The sequence below is a fragment of the Coptis chinensis genome, chromosome 7 (genome assembly GCF_015680905.1).
Source record: "Coptis chinensis isolate HL-2020 chromosome 7, ASM1568090v1, whole genome shotgun sequence".
Taxonomy (NCBI): domain Eukaryota; kingdom Viridiplantae; phylum Streptophyta; class Magnoliopsida; order Ranunculales; family Ranunculaceae; genus Coptis; species Coptis chinensis.
Window position 1 is genome coordinate 55,662,758 of NC_141462.1, and position 19,120 is coordinate 55,681,877.

General features: G+C 40.2%; 1 protein-coding gene and 1 long non-coding RNA gene across 3 annotated transcripts; one reads left to right on the forward strand and one right to left on the reverse strand.

Moving 5' to 3' along the window:
• Nucleotides 1-3,590: 3,590 nt before the first annotated feature.
• LOC147488043 (uncharacterized) lies at nt 3,591-6,252 on the reverse strand. 2 transcript variants are annotated; one of them, XR_015203020.1, is made up of 4 exons: nt 6,145-6,252; nt 5,900-5,978; nt 5,035-5,137; nt 3,591-4,020 (listed from the first exon to the last, which is right to left on the reverse strand). It is a non-coding gene; the product is annotated as an uncharacterized LOC147488043 (long non-coding RNA). The 2 variants fall into 2 exon arrangements; XR_015203019.1 differs by lacking the exon at nt 5,035-5,137.
• Nucleotides 6,253-8,371: 2,119 nt separating this feature from the next.
• LOC147488044 (uncharacterized) lies at nt 8,372-10,114 on the forward strand. Its single transcript, XM_086574240.1, has 4 exons — nt 8,372-8,437; nt 8,507-8,677; nt 8,909-9,277; nt 9,539-10,114. Exons 1-4 carry the CDS (start codon nt 8,372-8,374, stop codon nt 10,112-10,114), a joined length of 1,182 nt encoding a protein of 393 aa, XP_086430366.1.
• The last annotated feature ends 9,006 nt before the right edge of the window (nt 10,115-19,120 follow it).

The window sequence follows — 19,120 nt, forward strand, 5'->3', positions numbered from 1 at the left end:
GGTTAAGAACGACTGTGTTTTAAAACCCGTAACTCATATATATAAATAAATGTGAAAATTTATTTTATACATAAGTATAGCCCATGGAAGTTAATCATCTGAAACGTTTCTGAAGTGCTGATGTATTAGAGACCCAAGCCAACAAATCCTTTGCTAATAATATTTCAATGCGCCAACTTACAAATTGTGTTTTGATCCATATATCCATTTAATACAACCGTTATATTTAACGAATTAAACCCAATATTTAAGAATTATATTTTTTTGCCTTTATTCCAACTTTTAATTTTGGCATTTTTACATTTACATATTAATTAATGTGCTTTAAATGACTACTCAAAGCCTCAAAGGTGTTTCAAAATAATATCTACCATACACGTGTCCTCCATCTAACTCAGATCCCCACGAAATCCCGACCACCCTTTGTCTACCCATGTTGTTTTATTATAATAGATTGATAATCTTACAACAACTCTTTATTTCAGAATAACTCACCAGACATTGGTCATGGAATCAACTTTAGAATTTCCATGCCTTGAATCGGACACGCAAAACATAATTTTGAGAGAATTGGTAACTTGAAAACCAAACCCCCAAATCTTTTAGTACACTGAATCTTTATTGAAATAGAGGAAAAATAAGCACCAAGGAATCAAAACAATATCAACATGCAGATATAGATAAATTTGTACCTTGAAGAAGGTAAAGTATATACCTTATATGTAGTTGTAATCATATTTAAAGCTTGAAGGAAATCAACACCAAATGGAAATTGTAAAAAAACTGAAGGATTTTATACTATAAAACATATTGAGTGAGGAGAGAAACTGGATTGACTGGAGACGTGGTCTTTTATGTCTTTGGGAGAGCATAATGGGAGGAGATTTATTGAGGGGCACTTATTCTCAAGAGAAGAAGAAATCGAAGGGTTAAGAACGACTGTGTTTTAAAATCCGTAACTCATATATATAAATAAATGTGAAAATTTATTTTATACATAAGTATAGCCCATGGAAGTTAATCATCTGAAACGTTTCAGAAGTGTTGTATTAGAGACCAAAGGCAACAAATCCTTTACTAATGTTTCAATGCGCCAACTTACAAATTGTGTTTTGATCCATCTATCCATTTAATACAACCGTTACATTTAACAAATTAAACCCAATATTTAAGAATTATATTTTTTTTGCCTTTATTCCAACTTTTAATATTGGCATTTTTACATTTACATATTAATTAATATGCTTTAAAAGACTACTCAAAGCCTCAAAGGTGTTTTAAAACAATATCTACCGTACATGTGTCCTCCATCTAACTCAGATCCCCATGAAATCCCGACCACCCTTTGTCTACCCATTTTGTTTTATTATAATAGACTAGGTACCCGTGCCTACGGCACAGTTTGGTTATGACTTACTTATTATATTGATGGAGGTTTTTATTATATTTTAAACGCATGTAAATATTGTGATCCAATATCCAAAAAAAGGTTTTGGAGGTGCATGTCCCTCAATTTAGAATCATATTCAATCAATTACGTCTAGGAATTGGTCCATAATTTGTACAAATTTTTTTTATTTAAGTTGCCTTACCTAGGAAATCAAGACCAAAATAATAAATGGAAAGAATAGGGTAGTAAGAATTTAAGAAATATTTCCGGCGGACACCTTTACTACTACTGGTTGGTTGGGTTTAAATTGTTAATTTATTTAAAATATATACCCCTTATAAATCATAAATAAAAAAGATGTTTTTTTTTCCATAGTGATTATTTATAACCAATCATAAGAAAAATCAAATCAAAAAACAAAATGGGATATAAAAGTTTGATTGTGTTAAGAGATAAAAGCAACTCAAGGACATCCTAATTTTCCAATAGGTCGTATTGGCTATGATATTCACTATCACTTTCAACATTCTTTGTCCTCTCAGTTGTAAGACGCTCTTTTAGAAGTTTATTTTCTTCAATGAATTTTTGATAATTTTCCTGAATAGCTTCATGTTCTTCAAGTAGTCTATCAAAGGCATATTCTATTCTTCGATAGCGCTCACAATATTATTTTGTGTCCTCGTAATTGAAGTCGATTATTTCACATCTGTAGTCTTATTGTAAAAAACTATTTGCTTTTTTTGCAGCATCCTGTTCTAACATCTTTTTGTCTTGCGAACGTTTTCCCAAAAATATTTTATTCTTTTTTATTTTGGAGATATCAAGTTCTACCCATGCCTCATATAAATAGCTTGTTAGTTTGTGTGTATCCATACGAACTGGTTCGCATGTTAAAATGCTTCAACATAAGAGAGACGAAGAGCTTAGATTTTTTATTGACACTACACTGGAAAAACAAGTGAAGAATGACACAGGAGATAAAGGAAAGAGTTAATATACAATGTAAGATAATTTAGCATTGTATACTGCCCAATATAACATTGTTTTAGAGAGATTTGTAATGCCTAAAAATGGAACCTTGGTATTTAAGGGACCTTCCTAATATGATGCATGCATATTATGGCTGAAGCTCGAGAGAAATGTATTGGTTTGGAACTAAAGCACAGAGGATTTTAAGCGTTCTTTTGAAGAATTCCCACTAACAAATAAGTTAGTGGAAATAGTTAATTCACTATATCAGTTATTTTGTTAAATATTTTTTGAGGGAACGTGGGGTATTGTAGCAAAATAATGAAAAGAACTTAAAATCATATCAAGAAATACTAAAGAGAATCCGGGTTAAAAACATGGTGCCACTGTTAGGAAAGGGAAAACAATGGCGCCAAAATATTATAAATGTACTTAATTAATAGTCCAAGTAAGAAATCAACACAAAAACAATCATTTGGGATGGTATGTTTGCGTCAAACTCTTGGCTTGAAGGGATTTCATCCCTCCATTAACATTAGTAGCTCTACAACAAAATAGTAGCAATGCAGCAATATGGAATGCCATTGTAATAAAATGTGGTTAGCACAAAACAAAAATGAAAACCATGGGATTTATGTTTGATTGTACTAAAATGTAGATAACACAAAACAAAAATTAAAACCATGGGATTTATTTTTGAACTCTAAGGTCGTGTTATTGAGTGCTACTATGAATGTTATACTTACTGTATATATACACACGATTATAATTGCTCTTACAAATGACAAAATTGCATTAAGATGGTTAAGGTCAATAGAAATTGCTTCATTGTAAAGTTATTTTGTACAAACTGTATGTCCAAATAAGACTCGTTAAGCTCAAATTTCAAGGATATAAAACCACAAAATATTTATGAAATAGAACAATATTGCTAATAGTGTTTTAGAACATTCTAGTACAGAAGGATTCGTATTCTCTCATGTATGCCTTGATCAACTCTAAGGTCTTTCATCAGTTAACAAATGTGAACCAATGCATACATACAATGACAATTTAAGTTCAATAACCATTTGGTAAACCTTACAGATGGTGTCTTATAATTAATCATGAAGTTTTTATCCAAAACTTAGATACTTGGAACTATTTATGAAAAAAATGAACTACATATTAATAAGTCATCTCCTAATTGTTAGTGAAGTTTATATCCAAAACCTTACATATGTGTGGAACTGTTACAAAAAGGATTTCAGGGTTTTACAATAAACAAAATATTTATATACATACATATTAATTAATTGTCTCTAGTGTCTAGTTTCCTATAAAGAGATGTGCTACAACCTTAATAGACCCTTAGTAAGGTTATCCCTTCACAACTTGATCTTGATTCTTCCACACGCCATAGGCATGATAGCAGACATCCATCATAGATCTTAATTGTTATTCACAACGTGAATATCTCCAGTGATGTCCATCGTAGATCTTCCTTGGTCTTCACAACTTGAATATCTTTAGAGAATCAAAAACTACCTTCATTGTTTCGTACCCCATCATTACTGCTTCAATTCATGCATGTTCTTTAATGACATCAGTTCAGTTGCATTATCGGAATTCAGAAATACATTAACAATTTCCTCACAAAGAACCCTGACTATGGTATTTACCTGTAACATGATAATAATGCACTAAAACTGTAAATTCTTGTTTGGTGTACATATGTTAAATCGGAGGATGACACAAAACAAATTTCTGTTGCATAACTAATCCAACACTAAGAATTTCATAAATACTAATAAGCTTGCAATTTCTTTCAAAAATCCAGCTTTTAACAATCAAATGATAAGTTCTTAAACGTGCAACTCAAATGAATGAAGTACGAACTAACTTTTTCTAAAATTTTGTCACCACAATCATTGTGAATCCAACCTCAAGTCCCATAGTGTACAAATAATTCCATTTATCAGCGATGATAAATGAAAATGTAAAGAAATCATGCTTACAAAGTCATGAACATTATCTAAGATCTGGTACATGTTATGTATTGGGTCGATATGGTGTAACGCAATATAAATATAGCATAGCTTCTATTTTCAATCTAATTATCATAAGAGCAATAGACTTGTGTTTATCTTTGTTTGCCTCTGCCTTGAGACTATCCTCGTTTGCGCATATCGATCAAACCAACTGCCATAATTGTGACTCTTTCTCTTATTAGCCTAATTGACAATCCTAACCTATTTCACTGCACCCCTTAAAAAAGAGCGAGGGATGAAGGAGTATACTAACTATATAGAGAGAGTCTCAAACAGTTAATAGACTACATTCAACAATTGAAAAAAACACACTTTTTGTGTGCCTGAGTAATGTCAGAATTCATTGCAATGGAATGGCAAGTTTTAAAAAAATGACTAAAGGGAAAGTGATCTTGGCATATAAAAAGCAACAATTATTATTATTTTTTAAAATAAAAATAAAAATAAGGTAATATAGAACCATAAAAATCTATCATAGATTCAAACATTCAAGCAATATAGGCAATATATATACGTAACTGAAATCCCATAGTTTTTTTATGTAGAGGGCATCAAATAACCTAACTACATACACCAAGCCGAAGATTTCTTAACAAAGATTTCTAAATAGTCAAAAAATGCACCTAATATATATTTGAGACTTACCCACATACAGTTGGCAATGTAATTCCTAATGTAAAACTGCAAAAGGCCGTTCCAAAAAGTTCATTGTTGCTCCTTAGTCCTTAGGGATCCCTATTTCCATTAGCTGCATCAGTCAGCCACAAACACAATTTGAGGATAATATACCGATTACATAAATCAGCATCTTCAACTAAATTTCGGTTTTACACTGGAATCATAGTCCTTAGGAAGATTGTGCGGAATACCAAGTAGCAGGGACTGAATTCACAAATTGATTGACATAAAATTAGATAAGCACTCATAATTAGAGTTTTTGAGTACAATTGACCTTGGAAATAGAACTCTTCCTTGGCATCATACCTTGGGGTTCCTTAGCGTCATACCTTGGGGAAAGAGAAAGAGCGATGAAATGAAATTAAATAAAATGATGTCGAAGCTTAGTAAACTATGAGCGCCACATCTAGTAAAACCAGCCAATGTATCACAAAGTATTCCAAACTAAACCCAGACCATATGTGCAAGCCGGTAATTTCAAGCAATGACATGGAGAGGTCTACAATAAAACTTAGTTCAAGGAATTAATAGGAAAAAAAAATCTTTAAAATACAACACAAAGCCAAGTTTTGCTTGTGAAGGTGAACTCACCATTTTATACGTTCTAAGAACTCGGGAACGCTCTCAATCCCCAATTTGTTAATAAAAAAATTCCATACAAATTTTGTACTGAAACATCTTCGTATACAAACTAAATAATCTAAAAATTAAAGTTGCTTTCAAACATTAATCCTAAGAACAAAATGGGTTACTTGATCCATATTTCTGAGATTTGTAATTAACATATATTAGAGGCTTAAAGTACTGAGAGAAGGTAACGGTAACGGCTTACCAATGTACAGTGAAAAGGAATAAAATTCCTAAATTATGTTCCAATGTAAACCTCCTTCCCCAAAGTTCATTGTTGTTCCCTAGCAACAATCAACCACAAATAGAAAATAAGGTAACGTTAGTACCCTGTCCATGATGAAGATTTCGACGAATGTATTAGTTGGCCGTAACCGAAAGAAAAAATAAGGTAATAATGCAACACAAACTTTAAAAAACTAATAAATATGAAGCCTGAAAAGTGCCTACTTTAGAATCCAATAGTAGAAATTCCAAGTCTAGGAGCTGTTTTTTACCTTTCAAATTAGTGGAGTCCCATAATCTTGTAATGCGTCCCTTACTTTCCATCCATATGTTTCCCTACATTGGCTATCGAGGTCTTGGTAAGGATGCATTATCTGTAACAACAAAACTTGTAAAAGAAGCAAAAAAAATTATCACAACGCACCTACATGGGCAACATCTATTGGAGTAGGGAAAAGAAGCAGACATGTTTTGCAAAACATGAGGAAAATAAAAAAGAATCAAAAGCTAGCGCAGTTAAAAAATTTATCAAATACTTCATACCAATAACACTAACTACTACTTATATAGGATCAGATTGTATATTAATCTCAATACAAATACCCCAACCAAGCCATAAATTAAACCAATGCTTCCAGTGAATTTTGTTGCAAGTAGGTTAGGTATTATTAGTAAAATCCATAAATATGAAACTAAAGCATATGCAAATAAGAGTGAAGTACCAAACCAAAGGATGCGTTTAAACCAAGTTTCATGATAAATTGAATAGACACCTAAAAGTTATACAAATTTATCCCAAAAAACATTTGAAATTGCAAACCTCAATTTGATTGCATTTATTTCTTACCTTGACTCCAGAATTTGAGAGAGAGTTGTGCGAGTTGGGAGAGAGAGCTTTGGGAGGTTGGGTTTTATTCAGATACTTGAGAGATACGTTACTTAGTCATGCTCTGCTTTATCTGTATTGAGTAATTGCATTGAAATTGATGGAAGTGGAGCAACGTAAGGAAACAATCACTGCTTCTCTAATGGTTGTACTAATAGGTGGCTTCAATAACGAATTAACAGGGAGAAGAGAAATAGGACGTACTAATGGAGAGAAAGAAGTTGTAACGGACCCATCATTCATTGAATTGGCATTAGTCAAAGCCCAACTAACGTACACCTCTCCTTCTCCATCTTTCTATTTCTTTTCTTTTGGAAATTATTGTACTAAATAAGTTTTAGTTGGTAATTAATTACTTATTTTAATACAACCCTTAAAAGCACTTAATAAATGTTATTAAGAATTAGCATAAAAAAGGAGTTTCAAAACAATCTAAACCATACATGTGTACCCCATCTAACTCAGATAGCTAGTTTATGAATACCACTCTAGATAGCTAGTAAAGTAATTAATTGCCCATTCATTTACATTTAGTTCATTAAGTAATACTTTTAAATGGCATGGAAAAGGAGTTTCAAAATGCCCTAGATCGTACATCTACCCCAATCTAACTCAGATCCCCACGCGATCTCGACATCTCTTTGTCCTGCCATTGTGTTTTATTATAATAGACTAGGAATCACCCGTGCCTACGGCATAATTTGTTATGAGGTGCTTATTATGTTGTTTGTGACATTAATTTTGGTACAACCAAGCATTTTCAAATGTGTGGCCTATGTGAGAATTTGTAGACAATTTATTTTGAAATGGTTGTTTATTTTGTGGATGCCAGTATGTTGTGGTGTCTCAAACCAAAACATTGTGCCTTTTGGTAGTTGTAGTCTTGGAGGTATCTTACAATAAAAAAATTTATATGGTTATGCAATTTCACTTTTTTCTAAATGCATCTACTCCTTCACTTATAGTTACAAAGCTAAATTATAATGAACTAATGATTTGAATATTGATATGTGCAAAATAATTTCATTGGTTGGACATGAATGATAGTTGGGTGCATAAATTATACCTAATCAATATTATATAGTATGTACATAAATTTTTGGGGAAAAAAAAAGAATTCAGGCCTTCTGTGGGGGCTCAATCAGGAAAAGGGTGCCAAGTCAGCGGACATCGTGGGGATGCAGCGTAATACAATAGCCGGAGGGCATGGGAACATAGCCACAAAAGAGACCAGGTCAGCGGGACACCGAATGGGATGCAGCATAGCAATATAAACCGGGGAGCATGGGAACATAGCCGTGAAACCTTAGATCGCGAACGTGGCATAGGTACGGCATAGGAGAAAACCGTCAAATGGAAGGACAGATGGATGATCGAGAAAGAAGGGGGAGGGGGTATAAAGAGAAGGAGGTGGGGAGAGAAAAAGAGGCCGCATTAGAGAGAATAGAGAGGAGACAAGTAAAGAGAAGAAAAAGAGAAGAGAGGAGAGAGAACTGTAGTTTGGGTGAGAATTAAGGTTCATACATTTGGCGCCGTCTATGGGGAACAAATAAAAGCAACCTAGAAATGGCACCAAAGAGAGCAGCGGGTAGACCAAAGAAGGTTAGGGTTCATGAACTGATGCTGGAAGCGGTGATTGAGGAGGGGGAAGAACGAGAAGAAGGGCGAGCAGCGGAAGAAACACGACTGATGCGATAAGAGATTGAGAGGCTGAGAGAGGAGAACGATGAGCTGAGAAGAGAGAGGGAGAAGGCGGAGGAAGAGGCCAGGGAAAAGCTAAGTGAGGGGTCTGAGAATGAGGGATCTGAAGACGAGGAGGAGGCCGGACCGAATCTTGTGGAAAACCCAGTAGCTGGCTTGACAATGGAGCAAGTACAAGAAATGATAAACAACGATAGGGAGTCAAACCGACGGTAGGCGAAGGAGCACAGAGGAGTGGCCAATCAAGTGGTGGTTGGGTTGAACCGCAACCCTTTAGCAGATGACATATGGGCTTTAGAAGTCCCAAAGCGGTTCGCTCAGCCGAGGTTCGAGAGGTACGACAGCAAAGGAGATCCGGCGGATCACATCCATCATTTTTGGCAACAGATGCCACTTTGGCAGGAGTCACGGTATGATGGTTTGCGGTGTATGATGTTCTCAGCTAGCCTTAAAGGAGGGGCGTCGGATTGGTACTACAAGTTGCCTGCGGGGAGCATCAAAAGTTTCCAGGAATTGGAGCAGGCGTTCATAGAGCACTTCATACATCAAAAGAAATGGGTGGTTGACATCGCTGCTCTATTTAACGTGCGACAAAGATCCGCAGAGTCAGTTAGGGAGTTCCTGTGCCGGTTCAAGGTAGAGACACTGAAAGTGAAAATTTTGGATGAAAGGACAGCGGTGATAACTTTTGAGAGAGGCTTGCGTCCGGGGACGGGAGTGCATCAGTCTATAGCCAAAAATGAGATCACAACGTTTACACGAGCTGTACCTGTGAGTGGAAAAATATATAAAATATGAAGATTCTATGCAGAAGGATTCCAAGAGGTCGGGGAAGGCAGTGTTGTCTTTCGAGAAGGAACGGGAGCACCGGAAGGCCTAGAAAAAGAAGGTAAGGGATACAGCGGATACAGAGGGCGGGCAGAAGGAAACTGGGAAGGCATTCGAAAGGAATACAGGGAGAGGAAACCATACCGCGATATGGAATAGACACCCCTGAATAAACTGTTAAGTGAAATCTTTCCCTTAATCAAGGATTTTCTGGGGTATGAGGGACCGCGAAGCACACCAATAGAGATACCAGAAAAACCTTTATGTGCATATCATCAGATACAAAATCATGAGACGAATGACTGTTACGCACTGAAATGGTTGATTCAAAGAATGGTGGAAAGAGGGAGGATGGGAGAGTTCGTGAGAGGCGCCCAGAACGAAGAGCGCATGCCACCTCAGGGAAGAATATTGGGAACCATCAATGTGATTTACAGCGGAGAGGTTCTGAGTCATAATGCTCATAGAGACAAGATAAGGCAGGCCGCGAGTATCCAACAAATCAATGAGAGAATGGATAGACCATGGCAAAGAGCGGTATCTGCTGCAGAAAATGACCGAATTGTGTTTAGTAGCGCGGACCTCCAGGCAGTGGACTCGCCACACGAAGATGCGCTGGTCATTACTGTCGCGATGGGAAATTATATGGTAAAGAGGGTATTGATTGATTGTGGAAGTGCAGTGAACTTGTTATTCAGAGGTGCTTTGGAGGAAATGGGAATCAATCCTAAGCAGCTACGGCCTTTGCCACCAATTTGTATGGATTCAACGGGAGCATGACAAAGCCCATGGGGGAACTATTACTGCCCGTGACAACAGGACGAGTGACGGTTTTTGCCCGATTCATAGTGGTAGATTCAACTTCACAGTTTAATGCAATCTTAGGAAGGCAGTGGATTCACGAGATGAAGGCGGTCCCATCAACGTACTATCAAGTGATACAGTTTCCCACACCTACCAGCATGTATGAGGTCTACGGCGATCAGGTAACTACCAAGAACAATCATCGAGGAACAGTAAAGCGGTTGATCCGCAGTCCAGAAGGAGAGACTTCCACTCCTAGGAAGAGGCAGGCATAACAATTACAGTACACCTTGGCGGAGAGGGAGGCTGAACCATCGAAGGAACCAAAGACGCTCGACGAGATTGAGTTGGTGAATATTAGAAAGGGGGATGAAGAGAAGTTCACATCGATAGGATCCAGTTTGCCAGAATAATGGAAGAGTAAGTTGATACAGTTCTTGTCCGAAAACAAAGATGTGTTTGCTTGGGCGATAGAGGAGGTTACTGGGTTGGACCCTAAATTTGCTTGTCACCACTTGCACATGAAGAAAGACGCCAAACCAGTGAGGCAAAGGATGCGCGACATTAGACCTAAATATGCCGAGGGAATACGTAAGGAAGTCGCGAGGCTGAAAGGGGCGGGGATAATTCAAGAAGTTGAATTCACAGACTGGTTGTCTAACATAGTCGCGGTACCTAAAAAGAATGGCAAGGTTTGTATGTGCGTCGATTTCACGGATGTGAATACCGAGTGTCCGAAGGATAGCTATCCCATGTCGCAGGTAGATGAGTTGGTGGATAGGACAGCAGGGTACAAAATATTCTCATGCATGGATGCGTCTATGGGGTATAACCAGGTCGCGATGTATGGACCAGATCAGGAGAAAACAACATTTGTGGTAGAAGGCGGCACGTGTATACAAGGATGCCATTTGGGCTGAAGAATGCTAGAGCCACTTTTCAAAGATTGGGAGAGAAAATGTTCGAAATCAAGATTCGGAAGGGGATTGAAATATACATAAATGACATGGTGGAAAAAAACATGTCCGAGGAGGAGCATTTAGAGGGCTTACGAGAGACATTCAGGATACTACGGAAGTACAATTTGAAGTTGAATCTAGAGAAATGCACATTCGAAGTGACCACGGGAAAGTTCTTGGGCTACATCGTAACTCATCGGGGAATAGAGGCTAATCCGGAATAGATAAGAGCCTTGATAGAGATGCCATCACTGCAGAATGTTAAGGAGGTATAGCGGATAGCTGGAAGGGTGGCGGTGTTGAACAGATTCATTTCTAAGTCATCTAATAAATGCAGACCACTATATCGGTTGCTGAGAAGTACCCTGGATTTCTCATGGATAGCGGAATGCGAGGAGGCATTTCAAAAGTTGAAGGGGTACTTGGGCAAGGCTCCTTTATTGTCTCGGCCAGAAGAAGGGGAGAAGTTGAACTTGTATTTGGGAGCCACCGAGTATGCAGTAAGTTCAGTACTTATCCGTCTGGTAGATAGAGTGGAGAAACCGGTGTATTTTCAAAGCAAAACGTTGCTGGATGCAGAGATGCGGTATAGTAGAATCGAGAGGTATGCCCTGGCATTAATCTTCTCGGCTCTGAAGTTGAAGCCCTACTTTGAGTTGCACTCCGTGGTGGTGGTGACAAACCTACCTCTCAAACAAGTATTAAGGACAGAAAAGTCAAGGAGAATGTTGAAGTAGGCAGTGATGTTTAGTGCATATGACAACAATATCAGGTAAGGACCGCGGAGAAGGTGCAGGCGATGGCGGAGTTTCTGGTTGAGTTCCTCGCCGAGGATCCCACTTGGGGGGAAGAGATGGTCATGGAACCAGAGAGGGATGTGGAGCCCGACTTACTGGACCCTTGGGATAAGAGGAATGGATGGAGGGTATTCACAGATGGGTCTGCCACTGACGCATGCAGCGGCATAAAAGTTGTGTTGGTTACACCTGATAATAACATAATATAACAGACCATGAAGTTAGGTTTCGCAGCATCCAGTAACGAAGTGGAGTATGAGGCAGTGATAGGGGGATTGAGAATGGCTGAGGATCTGGGAGTAAAGGAACTGATCGTGTATTCATACTCAAATCTCGTGGTGTGTCAAGCTAATGGAGGGTTCGCTGCTTGGTGCCCGCGAATGGCTAAGTATTTGAAGGTTGTGCGTGAGAGATCCAGCAAGTTTGAGAAGCTCCAATTTGTACATCTGGGTCACAGTGAGAATAGGCACGCGGACGCACTAGCATACATTGCGGCAACCATGCCTGGGTCAGAGGAAAGGACGATACAGGTAGGGAGATTGGATAAGCCAAACACGGAAGAGGTGGTAGAGGTGTGTCAGGTTACTGAAGAAGAAGGGGGATGGATGGATCCCATTAGATATTTCTTGGAGGGAAAGGAGGTGACGGACAAGAAAGAAAAGAGAAGATAGGAACAAACGTCTCAGAGATATGTTTTGGTGGAAGGTGAATTATACCGAAAGAACTTCAGTGGGCCCTTGTTAAAATGTCTGGGACCGCGGTTAGCATCAGAGGTTCTGGCAGAATTGCACGAAGGAGGACTGTGGGAGCCATTTTGCAGGAAGGACTACTGCGCCCGACTCTTAACACAAGGCTACTTTTGGCCCCATATGAATAAGGACGCAGTGGACTTTGCTAAGAAATGCGACAAGTGTCAAAGATTCTCACAGCTGATATTCGCCCCCACGGAACCCTTGCATAATGTCTCGAGTCCGTGGCCTTTTGCCATGTGGGCCCATGGCCAGCGGCAAAAGGAGATATATGCTGGTAGCCACAGACTATTTTACTAAATGGATAGAAGCCGTCCCTTTGCAACAAGTCAAAGAGACGCAAGTGATTAAGTTTCTATGGGAGAACATCATATGTCAATTTGGGTTGTCGTATGCCATCTTTCCCGACAATAGGACCCAGTTCATGGGAGCTAAGGTAGCGGCGTTTCTACAGGCGTACAAGGTGAAACAAGGATTCTCTGCCCCCTACAACCCCGAGGGTAACGAACAGGCGGAATCTTCTAACAAAACAATAATGAACAATCTGAAAAGGAAATTGGAAGATAAGAAGGGCACGTTGGCCGACGAGTTGAACCATGTGCTCTGGGCTTACCGAACCACACCGCGGACAAGCACCAAGGAGACCCCCTTCGCCTTAGCATATGGCGTCGAGGCCGCAATTCCTTCAGAAATGGTGGCGGCTACTATGAGAACCAAGGCTATGGAGGGGGGATCGAATTGGCGCATATTGGCAGGGGACTTGAACCTGGTAGAAGAGAAAAGAGACTCAGCTCGCATTCGACTGGAGGAGTATCACAGGAGATTGCAGAGACTATACAACAAGAGGGTCAGACCACGGTGTTTCAAGATAGGAGAATTGGTACTATGCTGGGTGACACCGAGTACAAAAGAAGAGAAGGATGGGAAGTTGGGTCCTAATTAGGAGGGTCGTACACCGTGGTGGAAGTGGGAGGTTCTAGTACTTATAAGTTGCAGACCATGAAGGGTAAACTGATAGAAAAGCCTTGGAATATAAGAATGTTGAAAAAAAATTACAACTGAATGTAATGAAGGCACCAAGCAATGTAAGGAAGGTCCAGAACAGTGAACTAGAGTTGTATGTAAATGAATAAAACCACATCACTTTTGTGAATGGAAATGTATTTGCTATGTGTAATGCTTAAAGAATAAATAGGGCAAGGAGAGTGTCCCCAGCAGGCATGAACGCTTCACAGAGGGAGAGGCAGCGGAGGGAATGAGCCCTTCGCTGACACTAGAGATGGAAAGAGCCTGGAACAAGAGGAGTTGTTCCAGCAGGCTTGAAAGCCAATCGAGATACATGGGGCAAGGAGAGTGACCCCAGCTGACTTCAACGCCTACCAGAGAGGAAGGCAGCGGAGGGGATTAGACCTTTGCTGACCCTAGAGATGGAGTGAGTCGGGAGCTATGGAAGTCATCCCAGCAGACTTGAAAGCCAGATCAAGCCAGATAAAGAAACAGGGGCAAGGTAGTGGAAGGAAAGAAGTAGAGATTTGCATAAGGAGAGGTTGTAATCTAAGCAGATAGTTAGAATCAAAAGATAAATAGGCAACAACATAGCATACAAAATCCAATATCATGTTAAAGGAAATAATGTCGAAAGGAGAAGTGTGACAAACAACAGGTCCGGGAAAGTACAAATATCTTATTACAAAACAAAGTTCACTAAATCATTTCAGAAGTAGAATAATGGACGGGCAACACATCAACAACTTGTTGGGTAGCAGCAGTGTGGATATCTTCCGTAGTTTCTTCGGGTAGTACCACGGTTGTCTCAAGGGTAGAAGGCTCCACGATCACTAGATGTTCAGGAAGGACCTCTTGAGCTGACAACGCTTCCCCAGTGGCTTTGGGGAATCGATCACAGGAGTGACAGGCCTTTCAGGGATAAGGCGGCCTTCTCAGGTGATCCTCTCAAGCTCTTCTTGGAGTTTTTTGGCCACCCTCTTGTCGGCCAGAAGTTTGAAGCGATCGCGGAGTGTGTTCATGTCGGCCAGGTTCTGTTGCGACAAAGCATCAGAGTCCTCCTGGTGCTTCTATTTGAGTGCCTCCATGGCCTCCTGATGTTGTTGGGAGAGTGCATCCAAGTTAAGTTGATGGTGCTGGAGGAGCGACTGTCGTTGCTGGTTCAGACGTTCATTGACCTGGTCTATGTACCGTTGGTGTGACTCTCCGCAGACTCGAGCTCGTCCTGGGCCTTGAGTTTGGCCAAATCCGATTAGAGGCCGGTATAGGCCGCTCTCAAGCCAGTCGGGCCATTAAGCTCCTGCTCCAAGGCTGTCACCTTAGTTTTGGCACTGAAGAGACCGCGGATCATAAAGGAGATGTCCATGCTCACCTGAGACCAAAGAAAAAGGTAAAAGAGAGAGAGAGAGAGAGAGAGAGAGAGAGAGAGAGGTACCCTTTCCCAGTTGGTGTACAATGAAGTACGGTGCTGGTCGAACGAGCCTCCTTCTGCATACGCTATGTCCTTGAGCAGGTGAGCGTTATAAAACAAGGAGGAGGCGACAACGGCATTGTCTAGAGTGGAGTCTGCCATATTTACTCTGCGGTTGCGCACCTTGAATATGGGACGAAGTCCCGGCCTATAGGGGGGCGATCTTTGGGGCGAGGCAGAGCTGAGTCGATTCTTTTTCGCGGCGACGCGCGGGGGGAAACGGCGGGCTGGGGGGTGAAGAGTTAGAGGTGGGCTCTTCCAATGTTGTGGCCTTCTGAGTGGCGGGATCGGGCTCTTCGGAGGTAGAGATCCGCGGCCTCTTGGAGGGTGGTTGTTCAACGGGTGCCCAAACCTCAGTGGATGGAACCTCTCTCAGATCTTCCTCATCAGTATTGTTGTCAAACAGCTTCTGTTTATGAACATCCATGTCTTTAGTAGGAGAGGTATATTGATCGTCCCAGTCGGAGATAGATCGGAAGGAAGGGACGTCTTCTGGAACGGAGGAGTTGTGAGGGTCTTGAGATTCACGGGAGACGGGGGAAGGGGTGGAGGTTCTGGGGTGTTTATGGCGGGATGCGTGGGAGTGGGACCTTTTCTTTGGAGGAGGGGATGCTCGGGGTTTGCATTCTTTGGGAAGGGGAGGGCGGTAAAAAGGAGCTGAAAATTTGCCTATATTGCATAGGTTGGGGACTGGTAATAGTGGAGTCGCAGTAGTAGGATGGATGTCCAGGAGTGCGGCTTAGTTGGGGCTGAGGTCTCGAAGCCTTTGAAAGATAGGACTCGAAATGCCAGAGTAGATTTGAGACTTGGAATCAGACCGCCAACCTGCAAAATAAAGAGAAACCATGGTCAGGATTAACAGGGACAATATATCAAGAGAGAAGGGAAGAACAGAGATACGCACTGTGGGGTATGAAAGCAAGGTGGTTAAGAGATAAATCGGAAGGAAGGTCCGCGGACAGAAATTGGCCTGATACATACAACGGGTAGTGATGCCACACTTTATCTGAGGTGGTGACGTGAAGTAGGAAGGTCTTCTTGCGAGGGCGCACACAAAAAGACTGGTACCCTACACCGACATCTTTGGTACTTTTCTTGATATAATATTGAGAAAAGATGTCACGGCTTGTGATCTTGAGGTCTCCGGTCTTATTGTACAAGTTCGCAGCATACATAACTCTCCAAAAATTCCTTATGCCTTGGCAAGGGGGAATGTTGAAATGATTACATACCTCGACATTCAATAAAGTAAAAGGTAGCAGCAAACCGGCGACAATTTGACCCACCGTGACTACAAGGTACCCCGGACGTCGGGGAACCAGGTGGGGGTAGTGAGTGATAGATGGCACGTGTTCTAAAACTATGTCAGCTGGAATGCCATAAGCAGCCCTAATTGCGGCCAAATTAGGTTTACGGTACCGGGAAGGGGGTGGCAATAGTGAGACTGGGCAGCCAGAAGTAGAGGGGACCGCAGCATGGACAGAAGGGGGCAGAGACGCTACCCCATTGGACTAAGAAGACGAAGAGCCACCAGATTCAAAACCCGACATCGAGTGAGGGGATAAACAGGTGCGAGAAGTTGAATAATTTCAAATAAAAGTGAAAACTAAAAAAAAAGTCAGGCATAGAAAACTTACCAAAGGAAGCTAGTAGAGAAGTGAGTAGCCCAAAGAGAATGCTCGGAAAGGAAGAAGTTCACCAAAGAAGAGAGGATGTACCCACAAGCTGGAAGTTGGCCGGAGGAGAGAAAAGGGGTAGAACAGTAGAAGGCGCAAAAGAGAAACGTAGAAGGTGAAATGGAAGAGGAAGGAGAAGGAGAGGAGGTTATATAGTAGATGGGTAAAAGGGTACTTTTAAAGAAGTTGGGAGAATCGAAGGGACGGGGGGTAAAAAGGTAAGAGCAGAAAGTTGGGGAAACCGAAGCTATGAGACAGTGAGCTAGCCAAAAAGAGACGCGTGGCAGCACAAGGTACGAGAGGCGGCCGAAAATGATGATTGCAATCACCATCACACGCAACCCAAGGAGTGGGTATTAAATTGCACAGAGAACGAGGCGAAGAGTGTTCTCGACCCCGGGTCCATAACTAGGACCGCAGAGTCGAGAAGGGGCATTTGTGGGGGCTCAATCAGGAAAAGGGTGCCAGGTCAGTGGACATCGTGGGGATGCAGCGTAATACAATAGCCGGAAGGCATGGGAACATAGCCACGAAAGAGACCAGGTCAGCGGGACACCGAATGGGATGCAGCATAGAGATATAAACCAAGGAGTATGGGAACATAGCCGCAGAACCCTAGATCGCGGACGTGGCATAGGTAAGGCATAGGAGAAAACCGTCAGATGGAAGGACAGATGGATGATCGAGAAAGAAGGGGGAGGGGGTATAAAGAGAAGGAGATGGGGAGAGAAAAAGAGACCGCTTTAGAGAGAATAGAGAGGAGACAAGTAGAGAGAAGAAAAAGAGAAGAGAGGAGAGAGAACTGTAGTTTGGGTGATATTTAAGGTTCATACACTTTTGACACTTTTTGATGAACTTGTTCATAACTTCATATACATCCATATTAAACATTGTCCAATACATCAATCGTGGAAAAATGTTAAACAATCACCGTTTTCTCGAGCGATAGACACATAAATATTGATTTTCAAGACAATTTTCTAATCTTTAATTTTCTAATCTTTAAAATAAAATTAAATTGAGTAGTCTGAGCACACTGTGAGCCATATTCTCAAGTAAAATGACACACTCACATAACCAAACAATAGATATGAATAAACTACTTGATTAAGGCAAAACCTCATGACTATAAAAGGAAGCTTGTTTAGTTATTTTGAAGACTATCTTTCAGCAAGAACTATAGAATATTGCTTTTCATGAAATAAAATCTAGTAATTGCAACTTTGTCTTCATAGCGCACCTGGACCTCATTGAAATATTGAATTAGCATAACCAGTTCTTTTCTTTGCATGTTTTCAAATGTGTTTAGTCAAAGTAGCTACATGCCATAGTAATCTTGCAAACATACAGAATGAAAAACATTCATGAATTGACCATGCATGGATAAAAATAATTATGAAGATTCATCATGTCTTAACTTTCTTTGGTAACTCATATAACAAAGTTAAGCCTCTTCAGTCTTCACCAAGCAAACATTTCAACAAAAATAAACTACAGCATCAAACACATGAGTTTACTTCTCAAGTCAGTTATCATGCAAAGCTTTTGTTAGATATATCTACTGAAGCTTTGACTCGGAACCCTGAAAATTCAACTAACCCCAAAATTAATGACAATTAATACAAAGTCATTCCACAATTATTAACGGGTTAATCCCCACCAAAACACCTCTTCTTTTACAGAAAGGCATGACTAAAATATTATGTAAAGTTGGTATTTGTTCAGTGCCATTGCAGATCTTGCATAATGTTAATTAGCTCACATAGAACTGGAACACAGGTCTCAGCTGTTACACCCTCTCTTCGATAAATGAAACATTTTCACCCAAGAAAATATCGAAATTAAGCATCAGTAACAAAAAAATATGTGAAAGTGAGCTGGGAACACTTTCCAACATACTTACATTTTTATTTCTAGTTGTTAATTTCGAAAGCCAATTAAGAAGTTCAATGAGGTCTTGAAACACCAAGTCCACACAATCCTTCATAACACTCCTTGTAACACTTGCACCTAGAGTCTAGAAATATACAAAACGGCATGCAACTATATCAAAATTAAAAAAAAAAAAAAAAAAAAAAATCAATTGAATAATGCATATCAACTCGGAGGGGGGGGGTCTGGATCACCGACCTTTCTTGGTTTTCACTGAAGCATCTGACATTGCACATACACTCAAAAAAACAATACACGTCGGTTGGCATTAGTACAACCTCTGAAATTTGTCATTTCTTCCAATATACTCGCAAACCGAGTATATTTAACACCTCAGTGACATGTGGTTTATAAAAGTAAGATGGAGCACACAGACTACATCATTAGTTCTCA